The sequence below is a fragment of the Ammodytes marinus genome, assembly GCF_949987685.1.
Source record: "Ammodytes marinus genome assembly, chromosome: 8".
Lineage (NCBI taxonomy): Eukaryota > Metazoa > Chordata > Actinopteri > Uranoscopiformes > Ammodytidae > Ammodytes > Ammodytes marinus.
In genome coordinates this window covers 11462622-11481588 of record NC_137212.1, presented here as the reverse complement: position 1 = coordinate 11481588, position 18967 = coordinate 11462622, and the positions used below count along the sequence as shown (strand labels likewise).

General features: G+C 38.2%; 2 protein-coding genes across 2 annotated transcripts; both read left to right on the top strand.

Annotated features, from left to right (window-relative positions):
• The first annotated feature begins 1849 nt into the window (after positions 1 to 1849).
• Positions 1850 to 5536, top strand: lsm4 (LSM4 homolog, U6 small nuclear RNA and mRNA degradation associated). The gene is made up of 5 exons (XM_080032514.1): positions 1850 to 1942; positions 2633 to 2674; positions 3014 to 3112; positions 3482 to 3668; positions 4629 to 5536. Exons 1-5 carry the CDS (start codon positions 1940 to 1942, stop codon positions 4757 to 4759), a joined length of 462 nt encoding a protein of 153 aa, XP_079888640.1. The 5' UTR covers positions 1850 to 1939; the 3' UTR covers positions 4760 to 5536.
• Positions 5537 to 14116: 8580 nt separating this feature from the next.
• LOC307254114 (transcription factor JunD-like) lies at positions 14117 to 16168 on the top strand. Its single transcript, XM_080032361.1, has one exon. The coding sequence runs from the start codon at positions 14293 to 14295 to the stop codon at positions 15136 to 15138; it is 846 nt and encodes a 281-aa protein (XP_079888487.1). The 5' UTR covers positions 14117 to 14292; the 3' UTR covers positions 15139 to 16168.
• The last annotated feature ends 2799 nt before the right edge of the window (positions 16169 to 18967 follow it).

Genomic DNA, 18967 nt, shown 5'->3' with positions numbered 1-18967 from the left:
CACGCTTTGCTCTCGTAGCAGCTTTCAGAGAGTCAGACAAGTAGCGGTCCCACACCAGATCAAGCCTGGACACAGTTTCAAACTTTCTGGTCAGATATGGAATGAAGATCACATGGGCATAGTCATTGAAGGTTTTTACTGAACTTGGTTTCAGCATCTGGATGATGGCTGCCCCATCTACAATGGTGCAGGTAATCTTTGGACTGTCAGAGATGCACTGTGAACTTGTTCCAGGCATGGAAGCAGATCACTCTTCACTCCCAGTCGGAGACCTCCCCCATCAGAAAGCGCTGGTGGACATGGTTGGTTCTCGTGTCGAAAGAACTCCTCTAGGTTTCCATCTCGGGTCTGGCAAGCAATGAATAACCTTGAAAAGAGCTCCATGTCCTGTTTGAGAGAGACCATTTTCTGTTTCGGTTTTGATACTCTCCTCACGGTTGAAGTACCAAACACCAGAAGCTTATTTCTTGGTATGGTGTTGTCCACTGTCTTTGTTCTCTCAACAAGGCAAATCATATAAAGCCCCGTTACCCTTGGCTCGGCTCTCCCGCGCTGGCACATCCTGTCCATTCAGGTCCGGCTATCTAACTACATCTAACTCTGTAAGCTAAGCAGATGTGGGGCTAGAATTAGATAGCATTTAGGAAACTAAACTACACTACCACTTAACTTACACCACAACTAGCACATTAAATACAGAAAAGGGCAATGGATGGGTTTCCCAAAGGAAAAAAGCATGTTCTTAGCCTACGCACGTGCTTTGTGCCCATTGTGATGCATGGGCACGTGCGTAGGCTAAGTACGTGCTTTTTTCCTTTGGGAAACCCATAAGAGGGGTGTGTTTAGCTGGCACTGAACCCCATGCTGAGTTTCACAGCAGTGGTGTCACCAGTGTGCCCTGGTTGTGCTTCAACATCCACTCTATTACTTTTTTTTATTTTTTTTTTATTGGGTAACATTTCAATTACAATAAAATAGATGATAGTGTACTTGAAATTATAGATTTAATTTCATAAATATGGCTGCCATCTTGTTGTAGGTGACCAGTGGTCACCAAGTGTGACTATTGTGGTCACCATTTCTGAGTTAGAAGGAAGCTTCTGGCCAATTGTAAAGTTCCAAATTTGAATTCTGCACAAAGAAAAGGAAATAAAAAATAATACTGGTTTGACACCGAGATCACCCATATCAGACAGTCATAAAAGTGATGGCTGCAATCTTGAAGATGTCAGCCATCTTGAATATTTAATGACACATTTAGATTATCCAAAAGACATTTACCAAGTACTATGTATGGTAAATAAGTCTGAAACATCATATTATATCCATCATTCATAAGCGAACAGTTGTTACTGACAGCCATTTTGAAAGATGGCTGCCATGGGCGCCATTTTGAAAATTCATGGTGGCTCCATATCCAAATCTTTTGAGAATGCCTTTGGCTATAAGTGTACCAAATTTCATGCTTTTATCACAAAATGCACGATCGTTCTGGTTACCAGCTGCACTATAACTGCTGTACTCTGTGGGCCATCGTATATCTACTAATGAATGTTTTTTATGTATATAAATGAATAAATACAAATAAATATATACAATAATATATCTAGACTGTATTTTGAGCGTGTATTGATTTCTTCATTCTAGTATTAACTTTTTTCCTAGTTAAATTATTGTACCCTATTTAAATTTGTTATATATTTTACTTAGCCTGGTGCTACCAGACCATCGTACTTCATTTCATTGAGCGGAAGTAGGGCCTATTTATAATTTTTATTAAGAAATACCTTGCAATGTCCTTTCTAAACTGTAGAGGGCAGCATCATAAAAACGTTCATGGTTATGCTCCGGAAATTCATTAGAAGAAGTCGGTGGATCGTGTTCTTGAACACAGACAACACAGAAGTGATCTCTAAATATTAAAAAGAAAGCTATCACAATGGTAAGTGTTTAACAGTGGTGCCCAGATAAAACGTTCCTAGTTGAATTTAAAAGAGTCAGTAGCAAACCTTTTATTCAAGCTAACTGCAGCTGTAGCGCCGTATCACAGGTGATGCTCATGCTAAGCTAAGTTAGCGTTAGCTGTTTCAGACAAGCTCTTTATCCTGCTGCAGTGGAGATATATGCGTATTTAACTTCAAACTGGGAGTTTGTCAGTGTTCCTACAGTCTTTAAAAGGCAAGTAAAATAAATGTAATTCCCGAAATAAGGCCTACATTATTAATCTTAATGTCTGAAATGGACCTTTCAAAGTGTTATAAAAACCTAGACATATGGATTAGACTGTTGTTATTCTTTTTCCGATGGTGCTATTTACAAACTCAAACTTAATGTTAACAACTTACTTTCTTAAAATAGTTTACAAACGCCTCTCTCAAGTCACACTGATCAGCAGAACAAGATCCTTTATGATCACGTTGACATCTAAGTGGCATTTTATCATAATAATTGGCTTTTTACTTGGTCTATTTTGACCTGAAATAAATAAGGACATACCAAATTAAAAAAACATCTTTATTTGATTCTCTTGTTTCTGTGTATTCTAAAAAGGATCAAATATGACTTTCCAGGCACCCTAAATAATGTGGAAGGTGGATTCCTGTGTGTGACCTCTTTTTCTTTCATTTTGCAGCTTCCCCTCTCTCTGCTGAAGACTGCCCAGAACCACCCTATGGTGAGGAGACATTGAGCCCTTTTCTGCTGTCAAGGAGCTTTATGTTAGCACTGTTAATGGCAAACAACTTCACATATTTTAGTCTCGAGTATTAACATATGTTTTCCAAGTATACTGTTAGTCATTTGTAAGTGATAATTGAAAAGCTTTAGAACCATACAAGGTATTTGATTTTATGTGTCATTGTCAATGTGATAATTTTTTTTATTTTAAAGGCTTCATCACATTTTTAGTATCCTGACTATCTTGTTCTCTAGACTCCATGACATTTGCTCTCTACTAGACTTGTCATCTTTCCAGCATTGTAACGTTAAGACTCTGAATCTTTTCTCGTCTCAGCTGGTGGAGCTGAAGAATGGAGAGACATACAACGGTCACCTGGTCAGCTGTGACAACTGGATGAACATCAACCTGAGAGAAGTCATCTGCACCTCCAGGGTAAGACTGAGCTCGAACCGTGGATAGAGTTCTTCCTGTATTCAGAAAGAAAGATTATACATGTTTGTGGTCCAGTGTTCAAACAATAGCTGGTATCGGGTATCGTCTGCAGAGCTTCCCGCTTTAAATTAGGTGTACCAAAACAATTTCTAATTTAAGGTGATGTCCTTTTTAAGCCATGCTCTGAACACGCATGTTGCCACTCTTATTTATTTGATCACTTAAACCTAATGTTAACTGTGTTCATTAATCAATGACTAAACATTCTGCCTGAATGCAGACCACAACCTGAAGAAAAAAACCTAAAAGACATGGACCGAATCTCAGTATGATTAGTATTGCATTGATGCTTACACTCCTGTCTTACAGGACGGAGATAAGTTCTGGAAGATGCCCGAGTGCTACATCCGAGGAAGCACCATCAAATATCTGCGAATCCCCGATGAGATCATCGACATGGTGAAGGAGGAAGTGGTGTCCAAGGGCCGCGGGCGTGGAGGCATGCAGCAGAACAAACAGCAGGGCAGAGGAGGCGGAAGAGGAGGAGGCGGCCGAGGTGAGTGGAAACCACGTGTATTGATCAGCCAGACAGCTGTTGGGCCCTGATGCCTGTACTTCTATCATCAATGTGGGGTGTGAACAGCATCACTCCAGCTGTGGTTTAGTTAGCCGAGGAATTTCTATAAATAAACGTTTAAACAAATCGCATAACTGAGAAATTCATGTCAGAGCTAAGGACAAGATCATCTCTACACATTTTTCTTCAATGTTAAAATACAAAGGTTTCCTTAGTGTCTCACGAGTCAAAGACTTTTAAAAAGGACACATATTTTAAGTAATTAACTCACTGTTTAGGTGTTTGACAGCTCTGAGTACATGTGATTATACAGTCAGCACACTGACACTTTCTGAGGATTTACAAACCAGTTCAGATTTGTCAACCAACACAGACCTGCAGAATATTCGGCTGCCTCTGAGCCTCTCAAAACTTCCCACGTGACTTTGTATCATGATATTGGTCTACATATATTGTCTTACAGATATACCCCTTTATTGCAATCAAGAGCCAGCATATCTTGCTGCCTTAATTTGAAAAATTTAATAAAAATTATATAATGGATAATTTTGCTTAGTTAAAAGTTAGGATTACATTTAGTTTTTAATCCCAGGTGACAGTAATTCATTAGAGCACATTTTAGTTTTTACAAACAGAACTTTTGAATCACTTTAATTTTGAACTTAGACAATAAAAACAAACCAAAAAAATATCTATTCTGTAGCATCAGTTGACAATTTGCTTCATTTTGCCGATTTTGTTTTGGCGAACAAGATCGATAATGATTTATTTTGTGTGTGTTTTTGGAGCACCACCATCTTAGTTCCTGAAATGTTGTAATTTTAGCACAATATTCAGCCAAGTAAGGAAGCCTGTATTGGCTGGTTTGGCAAAGTGAACTGTATACATGCTAACAGAAGTGTGTGTCTCTCTCGCTCGCCCTCTTCTTCCTCCCTGTAGGTCTGTTTGGCGGCCGTGGCAGAGGAATGACCGGCCCTGGTCGTGGACAGATGCAGCAGCAGCAGCAACAACAGCAGCAGCAGCCGGATAAGAAACTTGGCAAACCTCAGGGAATGAAGAACCAGCACTGATAGACAACATTACACCTCCAACAACACATCCTGTTATTCAGAGCGATTACTTCTTCAATACGTGGAGATAAAGTTAACTCTCGGGTTGTTTCCTTTCTGCTGTGAAGTTTGTCGAGACCGACCATTGCAGGATTCACACTGGGAGAAATTAAAAGAAGCTGTGCTTTTGCACAGAATTTTGTTTTTTAGCATCTGTAAGTTGTTATTAACTTTAATTTCTTTTTTCCTTCTTTTATTGTGACCGCATACAAGTTGGAGCTAACTGACTCCTCCTTTTTGTATCGAATTCAAATATTATCATTACAACTTTGCAAAAGTATTTTCTATCATAAGTGACATTGTCTTATCCCAATACAGTTGCCCTCATTGGAATGAGGTTTTTATTTGTAGTTATTGTTTTGATAGTCTTCATGGTAAAGAAACTGTCCAGCCCCAACTACTGTTGCATGAAAATTATTTTTTTAATCTTGCTCATTTTTTTTGTGTGTGTGACATTCTGTGGTCTGCAACCTTTCTGTTTGTCTGCTGTTCAGTAAGCTCTGATCATGGCAATACACTGTCGGTCAGGGGACAGAGAGTCAGTCCATGAAAATTAACACTTAGGTTAAACTTTTGTAAAATGACACATTATGATCATTGGGATTTCCAGAAAAAAAAAATTCTCATATTCTAAATTGATAAGTCCAACGTGTGTCATGTTAGTTGGGTTTTATTTTATTTTTGTTACATAAGACAATGTTGTAATTTATTTCCATGAGAATAAAAAACTTTGTTAAAGCGCTTTTATTTATTCACCCACAATATGTCACTGCTACACTTAAGTTTGTCCTTTTGAACTTTAGAAGTGATACATCTTTTTTTTCAAGATTAGATGATCTTGCCATTGTGAGGTTTTTAATTCAATATACCCAGGGGGCAAAGTGATTTTATGGACATGGAGCGTTGTAAAAGGTTGTTCACCAAAAATGACATCTAGGACCTTCCATGATCACAACCTGGGTGGACAACCTTGTCAACAAGCTGCTGGAAAGCTACTGTGGGCCGACATAGCAAATCAGAACCAGTGTTTAAGTGAATGGGGATGGGCTAATGGGGAATTTTTTAAACTTATAGATATCATTATGAGACTTTGCCAGTTGATTACTGACATTAAAACAAAAACTTTTTGTATTACAGTATTTTCCAAAATGTTTAAATAAATATGAAAAATCATCAATATCTTACTAATGATGCGAACATTTGCATATCTGCAAACCCCCAAAATCTAGACGTTGGAAGAAAACCAAGTTAATTTGTTTTTAAATTTTGAAAACAAAACAAGTGTCCAACTGCCTGAAGCCTTTCCTAATCACAGTTCAAATTTGATCAATAACCCATAGAAAATACATTTTTTACACAGTTACATTTCATGTGCTATGGACCAAAAGTGTCCTTTTGGAGTCTCCAGCTGCTATTTTAGGAAACGGCTAGACATTCCCTTGGAAAAAACAGTGTAAAAAATTAATTTTCTATGGGTTATTGATCAAATTTGAACTGTGATTAGGAAAGGCTTCAGGCAGTTGGACACTTGTTTTGTTTTCAAAATTTAAAAATAAATTTACTTTGTTTTTGTCCAACATCTAAATGTTGGGGCTTTGCAGATATGCAAATGTACGCATCATTAGTAAGATATTGATGATTTTTCATATCTATTCAAACCTTTTGGAAAATACTGTAATACAAAAAGTTGTTGTTTTAATGTCAGTAATCAACTTGCAAAGTTTCATAATGATATATATAAGTTAAAAAAATTCCCTATTAGCCCACCCCCCATTCGCTTAAACAGTGGTTCTGATTTGCTCTATGTCGGCCCGCTGTAGCTTTCCAGCAGCTTGTTGACAAGGTTGTCCACCCAGGTTGGGATCCTGGAAGGTCCTGGATATCATTTCTGGTGAACAACCTTTTACAACGCTCCATGTCTGTTTTTAAAAAAAAGGGGTTTTGCCCCCTAGGTAATAACAAAAATAACACTGGATGAAAAAACAAACTAAAAATAATTCTTATTATAGGAAAGTTAAGCCAATAATGAATGAATACATTATTTTATTGTAATACAGACAGAAGATAAAAACTCACAATGACTTACTTCAAAATAACCCTTGCAGATTATACATTAGCAGTATGACTCAAGAGATGGCAATGTAAGTATAAGTGTATGTATATGGCTGGAACTTGTGTAGCATTTGTGAATTTCTTTTGGTAATGTGGCCAAACAGGAAATACTGCAATGCCTTATGCATGCCCTCATTCTTTAGTCATTAGACCCTGCCATTCCCAATCTGTCCAGCAGCCGTCAATAGAGAGCTTTCTTGCCTCAGCCGAAACTGAAACCTTCACATTTCAATCAATAAATGCTCATTGTGCAGGCAAGTATCCCTCAGTCAGTAAGTTTTCTTTGCCAGTTTGTCTCTACCAGTCATAATGTGTCAACCATTGCGCTGCCTGCCCTAAAGTCATCTCTCTTGGTTCTGTTTCTTGTATGGATGGACCTATCGTTGCCGAGTTTTGTTTACTACTTGACCAGTACATTTTTTTCCAATCCTACTCTGACTCATGAGGACGGAGGCACTTTACTACACAAAAGGCACTGTGTACATGGAGTAAATGTTGACCGGATGCGTTGCACCAGTACGAGATGTATTCATGATTCAATATTGCTGTTTGACTTTTTTTCACTCTAATCCAGCAATAACAAGATGAAACAACCAATCTTTATTTTGAATGTTTCATAGCTTTAAGATCCCATTATGGATGTGTACAGTTAGTTGGGGAGAGGAAATGTATGATTCATCATTCTATAGTGTGAATCATATTCTTATAAGCATTATGATTCTGCCATGCTCCTTCTCAAATTTATCCCTTTTTGTTCTTCGATATAATCCAATCGCTACAGTAAGGATTGCAAAAGGTGACTTGGAGAAATAGAAAAGAACAATTGCAAGACAAATCACAGTGAAGAAGAAGAGTGCAGAAATAACCTTTGAAATTTAATTAAATTCAACAGTAAGGCTTTGCCAGAGCAGTTGAATTGCCAAAGGCTCTATTTTAATGGCACTGAAATGAAACAGTGGGATGCATTGAGTTCATGTTGGGGGAATTTCCTCCCAAAAAGGCATGCATGCATAATATTAAAGATGGCATTTGTGAGGGAGGAAAATATCACTATTTTCCACTTCCTCTGAAGTCAGTACTCAATGAGCATGCTGAATTGTTGACCGTGCTAACAGGCTTGGACTGTGTGTGTATGAATTGGGGGTGCTCATCTCTCAGTGCTGGGCTGTTGAGTCCTCCTCCTCTTCTTTACCACCCACACATCTCTCCCCCACAAACACACACACACACCACTGCAGTAGCCAGCCAATCGCTACCTCTCTTCGTTCAATTGCATTTACCTGCATCACTCTCCATGTGTTGCCATGGTGATTACTGATGCTCCCCCCACACTTTTCTCTCTGCTCTCCTCCATTGTGAGGAGGAAGCCGACTTGTGGTTGATGATGCAGGCAGGCTGCAGACGTCACGACTTCCCTCGGGAAGAAGGCCTATTTATACCACCGGGCACAAAGTATACCAAGCTGCCCAACATATTTATGGAACCGCATCTAATCCCAGTTTGCCAGGAAAACATCTCTCCCTGTACTCTGCATCGCCTCTCTCCTTTCATCTCACATCAATGCTGCTCCTTTGAAGGCATATTTATATCCTTCTAATTGATAAGCACACAAAGGGATTTAAAAATCTTGTTTTAGTTTCTGCATTTTTTATCTTTGATACTGTATTTATCCCTACACATGATATTCCACAGGAATGTCAGAGGATCACTCTCACCCAAAGAGCATGAGCGCCAGAGCTGACAGAGATTTAGTGTTTTGACCGGAAGTCAGCATGACGCACCGTTTTCTTACTGATCATTTTAAAACCAGGAAATAGTGTTTGCTGTTGGAGGCTGATGGTGGACTTGACACAATGATCCCCAAAAAATCAAACATTTTAGAACTATGTCTTATGTTGTTGAAGATTGCAACTTCCCTCACAGTGGTCAAACTAGTTTGTACAAGTCACCATCTTTGCATTCATGCATTATGACATGAGTTTCAAGGCAGCAAAGGAGCTTGTAACAAGACAAACGATGTTCGGATAAGCTAAGCACTGACTACACTAATCAGTAAGGAAAAAGACAGATATAAACATAAAATGACAATATGAGATAATAAAAATAAAGTATGAAAGTCACTGGCTGTATTGCAACATTAGTGCAAACGTGTGATAAAGACTGTTAATATGTGGTAACATTAGGGTTTGATGTTCCCCCGTACCAGACATAGGCCTACATGCACCACTGTAACAATAACACACCTTGGAAAAAAATATGAATCAAATACTAAATGCTTTTGACATTTTTTCTCTACGACAGCTAATGCTTAACCATGAAAAAGGTGTAGGCCTGATAAGGTTTTGTGGTTAAGTGTGTGAAACTGTCAGTGTGTGGGCGGCACGTGTGTTTGAGTATGATCACACACAGACACGCACACACACACACTCACACACTCTCTCACTTTGTGCATAGGCTTCCTATACGTCCTCATGAGTGTGGAACTTCCGCTGCGCTTTGGAACTACGTCATTGGGCTCCAGGAGAGCTGAGCTGATGGGACTGTGCCAAAAACATGTAGGCTATCTCTACTTGTCCACATTGGTATTTACTGTTTATAACTGAACGTATAGAACTAAAGAAAGGTTTTGTTTTACATATTTGTTTTATTTTCGAGCATTCACAGTAGGCTACTTGTCATTCACCTGCACTGTGTCACTGTCGGTCAAGCTCAAGACCCAACATTCACCTTTTAAAGTAGGCCTTATCGAATATTTAAAAACAACCCGATGCATGCTTGCCAAACCAGTTGCAAGCAAAACAAAATAACACTTCAGTTACGTGTCGGGCTTCATTAGCTTAAAACCTCTCAGTAGATTTACAAGAAACTCATAGATGTCTAGGTGTTAGGAAAAAGTTTATTTCTCACAATAGAAGATGGATTATCATTTCTATTTTAACCTTCAAAAGGCATTTATCTGCAATACTCCCTTGCATTATTATAGTACAGACCATACATCCACCACATGTTGCTCAATGCACAACAACATGTGATCTTATCTGGGCTCTGACACAGCGGAAGTTGACAAAAGTCCAAACGATTCCAAGCATTCCTGACAGCTAATCGTTCTGTGTCTTGACTTGCAGAATTAAACCACAGTCACTGATATGACAAACATTATTGCTGCAGGCCTGGGTATACTCCTCAGCTCTTGTTGACTTGTGTATAAAGAATTTGGACTATTTAGCTGTCATATGACACATTATTACACACTAAAAGGCTCTTTACCAACTGTTTTGTATCGAGGAAAAAATTGTCATGCCAGGAAACCTCATTGCAATGGGGTTAGAGTAGAAACTGATTGGAGGGGGAACAGTCTGTTCCACATGGAGCATCAAACATATATATTTAATTTTTTTGCCCATTGACGATAGGCAACCATTTTTAAAAGACACAATAGCTCTTTTGAAGTGATTTCTTTCCTGCCAAGCAGTTTCCTGCAACAGACGGACAGACGGACAGACAGACAGACAGACAGACAGACAGACAGACAGACAGACAGACAGACAGACAGACAGACAGACAGACAGACAGACAGACAGACAGACAGACAGACAGACAGACAGACAGACAGACAGACAGACAGACAGACAGATAGATAGATAGATAGATAGATAGATAGATAGATAGATAGATAGATAGATAGATAGATAGATAGATAGATAGATAGATAGATAGATAGATAGATAGATAGATAGATAGATAGATAGATAGATAGATAGATAGATGCTGCGCGGTGAACACAATTGAACCGAATGTCAAAGTTAAAAAACTACAAAAATGTCTTGTTTCACTCTTTCTTAATGTATTTCCTCTCATTTTGTATTAGTGTCATAAATTAAATTGAAAAGACAATGGTATATAATGGGGTGTTTTTCTATCTTACATCCTTTTCCAGCTACCACATGCCATTTTTTAAAACCTGATTACAGCATTCCCAATCTCTCTGAACTGATATTCAGATTTAGTCCAAAAATATCTCTCATATTCACCCCCCCCCCCCCCCCCCTCTCTCTCTCTCTCTTCCGCCTCCATTTCCGCCAAAGCGTCAAGAGATCTGACATCACAGGGTCTATCATGTGATCCTCCCACACAAAGATATTCAGCGATGGATGGGGCCTACTTGTGACGCACATGCCTCCACTGTGTAACCCTTTACAAACCACTGTCGGGTAATTAAGAGAAATTAGGGCCACTATTCAATGATCTTTTGCCTTAAAATGCTTTAGGATATTAACCAATTATTACATTTTTAGCTTAATACAGTTATTGCTGATTGACGGGGACTATCCATAGATAAAACTAAAAAATAATTTCAATAGGGAGGAAAACACACGCACCTTGTCACATGAAGTTTGCCACATTAAAATAACAGTTCAACTCACTGCGTGTTGATGTTCAGTAGTTTATTATTGTTTTTATTTATAGCTAATTAAACCTCACAGCAGTATTTTTAAAGTAAATTACTGGGGATTTAAGGTGAATTTATAGTATACAATAGTGATTTTATACAAGTGTTACAGTAGCTCAAGGCCCTTATAAACAAAAATAGCCCATTAAATGTTGTAATAGGGAAAATTCTGATCAAAACCAACCATAGAACAGAGCTTCACTTCATCAGAAGCGCTCACAAAACTTGCACTGAAGATTTTACATGTCATTCATGGAAAACAAATGCGCTTTGAAAGGGATGATGGTTAAAAAACAAAATTTTTATATCTTGATTTTAAAGGGTTTCCCCTTTTTTTCTAAAATATTGAGATTAAACATAGATAACAATTTTATACAAATGTAAAATGAAATTGGAAAAATATGTAACGGAAAATGGAAACTTTTTAGTGTTAATGGAAATTACAACATCATGTGACTTTTTCAGTGAATGCGCGTGTTGGATGTGAAACCAGATCCAAGTGAAAAACAACTTGAAACCGTCAAACTGACCAGAGGAAGAGTTGAAATCAGATCAGATTCAGTTTCAACTTCTCCTAATTCTTAGAAAGTAAGCAGCATATTTCTGAGAAGAAATCAACTTTTTTTTTGACCACAAACATCTGTTCATTAACTGTTTATGTCCAAAATTATGCAAGATTATATTTCCATAATATACAATCTATTTCGAAATTAACATTGAAATGGTTATTTATAATAATTTTACAATTTTGAAAATATAAACAATGTCCACGAGTCAATAGTCACTATAACATCAAACCACCTCATGTTTGTAGTTTATTCCTCCTCTCCATGGAAACAGAACTGGTACCAAAGATCATCTATTGAGAAAATGAAACACTCTGTAAACGTTCATTCTCCACAGTGGAAACATAAAGGCTTCTTAAATTAACTAACTCGTTAATTAACTGTAAGCGTAACATTCTCAGCATTTTACATCAACTGAATTTTATAATAATAATAATAATAATAATAAGAATAATAATAATAAGAAGAAGAAGAAGAAGAAGAAGAAGAAGAAGAAGAAGAAGAAGAAGAAGAAGAAGAAGAAGAAGAAGAAGAAGAAGAAGAAGAAGAAGAAAAATCAAGGGGGTAAACTGAACCACTTACTTTTTACACTCTGAAACTATACCATAACAACACAAATTGTAACAGTCAGAATCCTGAGAGCTAGCTTGAAAACCAAATATAACAAAACTAATGTTGGACTAGTAACAGAATCATGGGGTTTGGTCAATTAAGCAAAAAAAATTTCAACGTATAATTCATATTCAATAATTAACATTCAAATGACAGATAGAACCAGTTAGATTAAAACACAGTCCGGGGGTCAGAACACAGGACCCTTAGAGCCAGCTAGTGTCTGGGGGTCTGAGCAAAGGACAATCAGAACCAGAACTGTCTGGGACTCAGAACACAGGACTAGATCCAGCTGTCATTTTCCATTCTTTTGAGTCTTTTTTTCTGCATTTATTTTATTGGGATCATTCATTGAATAAAGACATATTTCTTAGAGTCTATTGATGGGTCACTCTCCTGTCCCCCACATACATACGTGCCAAACCATGCCCTTGCTGACACCCCTTCAACCATCAACCCCCACTTCCAGCCCACATTGTCTTTTCAAACTAGTCTCCTTGCTACCTTAAATATAATGGATTCATTAAAAGAGGGCACAGACACTGTCTCACTTTACCCCACTGCCACAATTTGAGAAAAAAACTACCTCTCTCAGAAATTCAGGCTAATCTTCAGTTATCATCATCACATGGTTTCATATGTTGGTAGTTCATCAACATGTGTGCTAGAAGTTTTTCAACCTGAATCAGTTTGATTAGGCACAACAATCGATTAAGTTGACAGCAAGAAAATTTACTTTTACATACAAAAAAGACATTTTTGTGAAAAAAACATGCTTACAACATCACCATGAGGTCCTGTCTTTCATGGCCGAGGGGAAATGAGAGGGGCTTGAAAACATATATCTCACATGACCAAAAATGTGTTCCATTGCCTAGATACAGGGGGTGTCTCACATTACCCGATGTCTCACATTCCCCCGTCCTCCCCTATTATTATTATTATTATTATTATTATTATTATTATTATTATTATTATTATTATTATTATTATTATTATTATTATTATTATTATTATTATTATTATTAACCAACACGTTTACCTCTGGGTAATAACTAAAAGTTGTTATGGAATCCAAAGAAATGTGTGCTATGATAAGTTTTTAACAGTTACTAAAAGCATAACAATTCATGCAGTTTTTGATAACCCAACATTTACATAGTATGTCCATGTTGTATGTTGATAACCCAACATTGTATTATGTCCATGTTGTAGGCCTATATATGTTATATGTTGCAGCTGGTAGATAGATAGGCCTTCTTAGTAATGTAGAAGGGAAATTGTATGTATATTAGGCTAGCCTATATTGTTATTGGGGTGTAGGCTATGCACTACTGGCTATACTACAGTCGATACATCTGCTGCACCACTTTAAGGACTGTATTTCGACACCAAAAATCGGAGCAGAGTGAGACATCCCTTTTGTCTGCTACGCATTTTACTCGAATAAAAAAAATCAGAAAAACGTAATTTCTGCCCAATGCACGCGCTCCGACGTGACATAATGGAACGCTCGGGAAAGTACGAGCCTTGAAAAGCTCGAGGCGCTGCGCGCGGGCGTTCAGTCCACCCAGACCCTGTTCAGGAACACAGTAAGCTTACTGCCTAACGGCTGTTGGTGGAGTGTTGAAAAATTATCAATTAAACACGAGATATTTTACAGCCCTGTTCATCTCTGTGAGGTTATGGGTAGGGCAAGACGTTAAGGAAGGGGCTGAGCAGTTACGACTTTTCTCATCCGGACCACGGAAATAATGATGAAGAAGGCTATTAATAACTTGAGCCTGGCGGACGACGCGAACCTCAAACCGCATCTCCGCGACGCCGAGAGCCTCCTGAGCGCCCCGGAGCTGGGGCTGCTCAAACTGGCATCCCCGGAGCTGGAGAGGCTCATCATCCAGTCCAACGGGATGATGGTCACCACGACGCCCACCAGCTCCTCCTCCCAGTTCATCTTCCCGAAGACGGTGACGGACGAGCAGGAGTTCGCGGAGGGCTTCGTGAAGGCGCTGGAGGATCTACACAAGCAGAACCAGCTGAGCGGAGCCGTCCAGACGAACGGCAGCCTGGACCTGGGCGTCAACATCGCCCCGGTCAACCTACAGCCGGACCTACCTGTGTATACGAACTTGAACAGCTACGGCAGCGGACCATTGGAAACGAGTGTCAACTACTCCACGGACACGGTACCTTTCCCGCCTCCCCCGTCGCATCACTTAGGGGCAGCCCCGCAGCAGCAGACGGAGCTTTCTCGGGTCCAGCACTCGCTGAAGGAGGAGCCTCAGACGGTGCCCGACGTCCAGAGCTACGGGGACGGGGAGAGCCCACCGCTGTCACCCATCGACATAGACTCACAGGAGAGCATGAAAGCCGAGAGGAAAAGGCTCAGGAACCGCATCGCAGCCTCCAAGTGTCGGATGCGCAAGCTGGAGCGGATCACCAGGCTGGAGGACAAAGTGAAATCGCTCAAGAGCAACAACACCGACCTGGCATCCACGGCCAACCTGCTGAGGGACCAAGTGGCCCAGCTCAAACAGAAAGTCCTCAGCCACGTCAACAGCGGCTGCCAGCTGCTGCCACAGGAGGTCCAGGTGCACTAATCGGAGGGAGAGATGATCTAGCCTAGCCTACTGACCAGCATAGGCTATAAGCTTCATGGACTTTGTTATTGTTGGTTTTTCTGTATGTAGCCTAGGAGAGATCAGAGGTGTGCCGTTCAGAGTGAAATGAATGCCAGGCCACGTAGGCCAAATTGTACAATCTGCTGTTTGAATGGGGCAAATGGGATAAAGTAGGCTAGCCTATAAACATAGCCTATGGTTGAAAACAATTTGAGATAGTCCTAATGGGTGATGAGACTACTCCTCTATTATCGGCCAACAGCATAAATAATTTAGCTTTTTTTTGGCATAGCAATTTCCAGCAATCATTTTAAATAATTATATTTATTTATTTATTAATAATCACCAATTGGGTATATGCCGACATGAAGAACATTTTCCTTTACATTTATTCAATGTATGAAATACTCTTTTGTCTCGTAGGCCTATAAACTAGTGAACAAAATAGCATTGAATTGCTATTTTATTTACATGAAATTTGGCCATGGCACTTATAGTATACATTATACTGAACTCAATTGTAACGGCACATATCTAGATTGTTTTATTATTATTTTCTTGCCCTGTTAATTTTTAATTTAATTTTTTTTTTAATTTTTTTTTTAGTGTGTCTATATCTCAAAGCAGGGCCAAAACAATTTAAAATATTTATACAGGAGCCTAGTATGCACATTCATCACATAGCTATCCCGATATAGTTTGAGGTTTTGGTTGCAAGAAAAATGCATACCCATATTTGATATTAAGATGTAATGGACTAGGGAACAATTTGCATGTTACTGACATAATCGAATGTTGCCCCACAGCTGGGTGTCAAATGGTGCAATTTATCAGTGTTTATTATGTTTAACCTTCATAAAACAAATGTATTTATCTATTTTTTACTAGTGTGTCCTCATTTCTTGTTGTTCTTATTTAAATGTGAAGAGTTGTAACCTTTCTGTTGCACTGTCGCTGTCACCTCCAGCCTGCAGTTATTTGGCTGTACGCTGCTGTGTTCTGAATTAAATGCTGCTGCTGGCAATAAACACTGTTTCCTCCAGTTTGGTGAAACTCATATTTTGTACATGCATGTTGACAGAACACACTGTAGTTCATGTGCAATGGTAATGCAGCAGTTGATGGTAAATGAGTGGTGCAGGCATAGGTGTTGCTCCATAGAATACATAGTTTAACTATTCGTTAACAGTTTCATGAAGGTATTCAATAAACTGGTTGAATATAGAACAATTTTTTTTTATGTGCATTTGTCTCAAAAATAACAACATTACTATGAATTGATTGAATAAGTTAAGTCAGTGTTGAGCTATGGAAGGATGTTTTTACATCTGCGTGCTATATCATCTTCCTGGTGTCTTCCTCCCTCTGCTGGCGAATATGCAGGGTCAGTTTCTGAAGGAACTGTAACTTTTTGTTGAACAGATGTCAGCCTATATGTATAGCTTGACTGATTCCTCAGTTTGGCAGAATTACATCTGATTAAAACAAGTTCCCTACAACATACTGTTATCAAATGACTACTATTAAATGTCTATTATCCAGACTCAGTGAACAAGGGTGGTTGTACCCATGTGTCCTAACAATCAGGGTGTACACCAAAATAGTTATTCCAATAAACACTGCATCGCCTTTTTTTCTGTAGCGTCCACCTACAATGACAAGAAGGCCTTTATTTGACTGCAAAACCTGCAAAATCATAATGCTATTTTTGATCAATGTAACTGATATTGGTACCTGATATTGGTACCGGTATTGTTTTCATGAGCCAGTTGTGTGTTTATTTATACCCCACTGAACATGTTTGCTTCCCCATCATTATTACATAAATACATACATGCAATGTAAATGTCATACATATATTTTTTAGTGTCCAATGATGGTCTAAAAATAAACATATTTTTATCATAATAAACAATATAGAACAATAATGGGGAAAAAGGTCTGAGTCAGAGACAATTACTGTTTTCAAAATATTTCAGATTTGGTCTTTTTTTTAATCTTTTTTTAAATTAAAAGCATCTAATATTTTGGCTGAGATTGCCTTGGCTTTATTGACATGAATCCCATATGTTGGGAACAATCTAATGTAACTAATGATGCCATGGATCTTAGCTTCCATGTGAAACCACCTTGTTAATTATTTGATGTAAGGGGCAGCATGCACTAATATTTAACATGTGCATATCTGTGTGTGTGTGACAACACAGGACAAGGACAGTTTTCTTTGTGCTTCCAAGGGCGGTTATGTAATAATATGATTCAGTCTTTCAAAAGTCACAGAAAAGAGTTTCATTTTCACTCACTGACATCTCAGTAATGCTGAAACCTGAACAACCACAAGAAATTAAATATCCCAAAAGGTTTTGATAATAAATACAATATCAAAAATCTATCAAATACTTAATTTTATTGTTGGAGTGGACTAGCATTCACCATTTTAAGAACTAGGCTACTGACAAAAATATATAATGTAGACTATATTTTTTAACCAAGATGGGCTGCATATATTTCGAAAATGCTTCTTGTAAAAAAATATATATTTTTACATTTTCTGCCAGCGGGAAGTTAAACAGTGACATCTGGAGACTGTTTGGACAAGAAGCATCCAAATATTTGCAACCAAGATTACCACTTTCTTCATGAAAACGTTAATCACTCAATCAACCAAAAACTATAAAACCAAAACCTTTGATCTTTTTGAATAAATCTTGATCTCAAATGAACTGACAACATTTACGATTTAGCAAAAGGTTTGTATCTTTTTTCCTTTTTAGTTTTAACTTATCTATGATATCAGTTTTATTTAGGTATTTATTAAATGATTCAGGTACAAAATGTTCAAAAACAAGAATCAACTGATTGTTAGTAACTTTTTATTGTTTTACCACAAAGTACAGATAAAAACATCCACAGCATATTCTCTCATCTTAATGGCCCAAACCAAGGAGGATTTGAAGATTGAGGCAGTGATACGAGACCAAATGAAGGACATGTTTCTGCGTGCTAGTAGAAGATCTAAAGTCGGCAACCTCTACCAAGCTTGATGGCATTTTTTTCTTTACTCATGTAGATACTGTAGTGTGTATTGCTTTGTAACAGAGTGACACATTCATTCACAAGCAGGCCAAGAAATGAATGCAGATACAGTACAACATGGCTCTTTTGGGATTTTTAGGTTTTAACTGTCTTTTTTTTGTTTTTTGTTTTTTTGCTGCAAGCCTGATTCGATACAACACAATCCACACATATGACTCAAAAGGGACAGTATTTACAGATCTGGTTTATATAGAGAGGAAGACATATTAGAAAGGAGCACAGTTTAAAAGATTGAATTTTTACCAGAAAAAGAAACAGTCAAAACCAGTAAGAAGTAAAATGTATACGCAGGCTCAAAATCGACTCCCAGGTTATGTGATCATCGATCCCTTTCCGATAAGAAAATATGCTTGTTCCTTATGACACTTTGTGGCCTCTTGTTCCCACACTTTAATAGTCAGCAGCTTATCTGTGATTACGGGATTCTATGCTACACTTGAGAGTTAACTAATGCAACAGCTAAAAGGCCATGATTTTGACCACTATAGTGACTTTTATAGTGCTTTGCCCTCTGAACTAACAATGACAAAAATAATTTTATGAAATGCGCAAAGTTCAATTTGGTCCACCAAGCAGCACCTATTTTATTACAATTTTAAACTGGTCACACTGATCATCCTGGCATCCTACAGCAGAAACAGTGAGCTGTGTCTACAGCAAGGAAAAGGCGGAATGCCTTGACAAACCAGTTTGTAAGTGTGAAAACTGTATT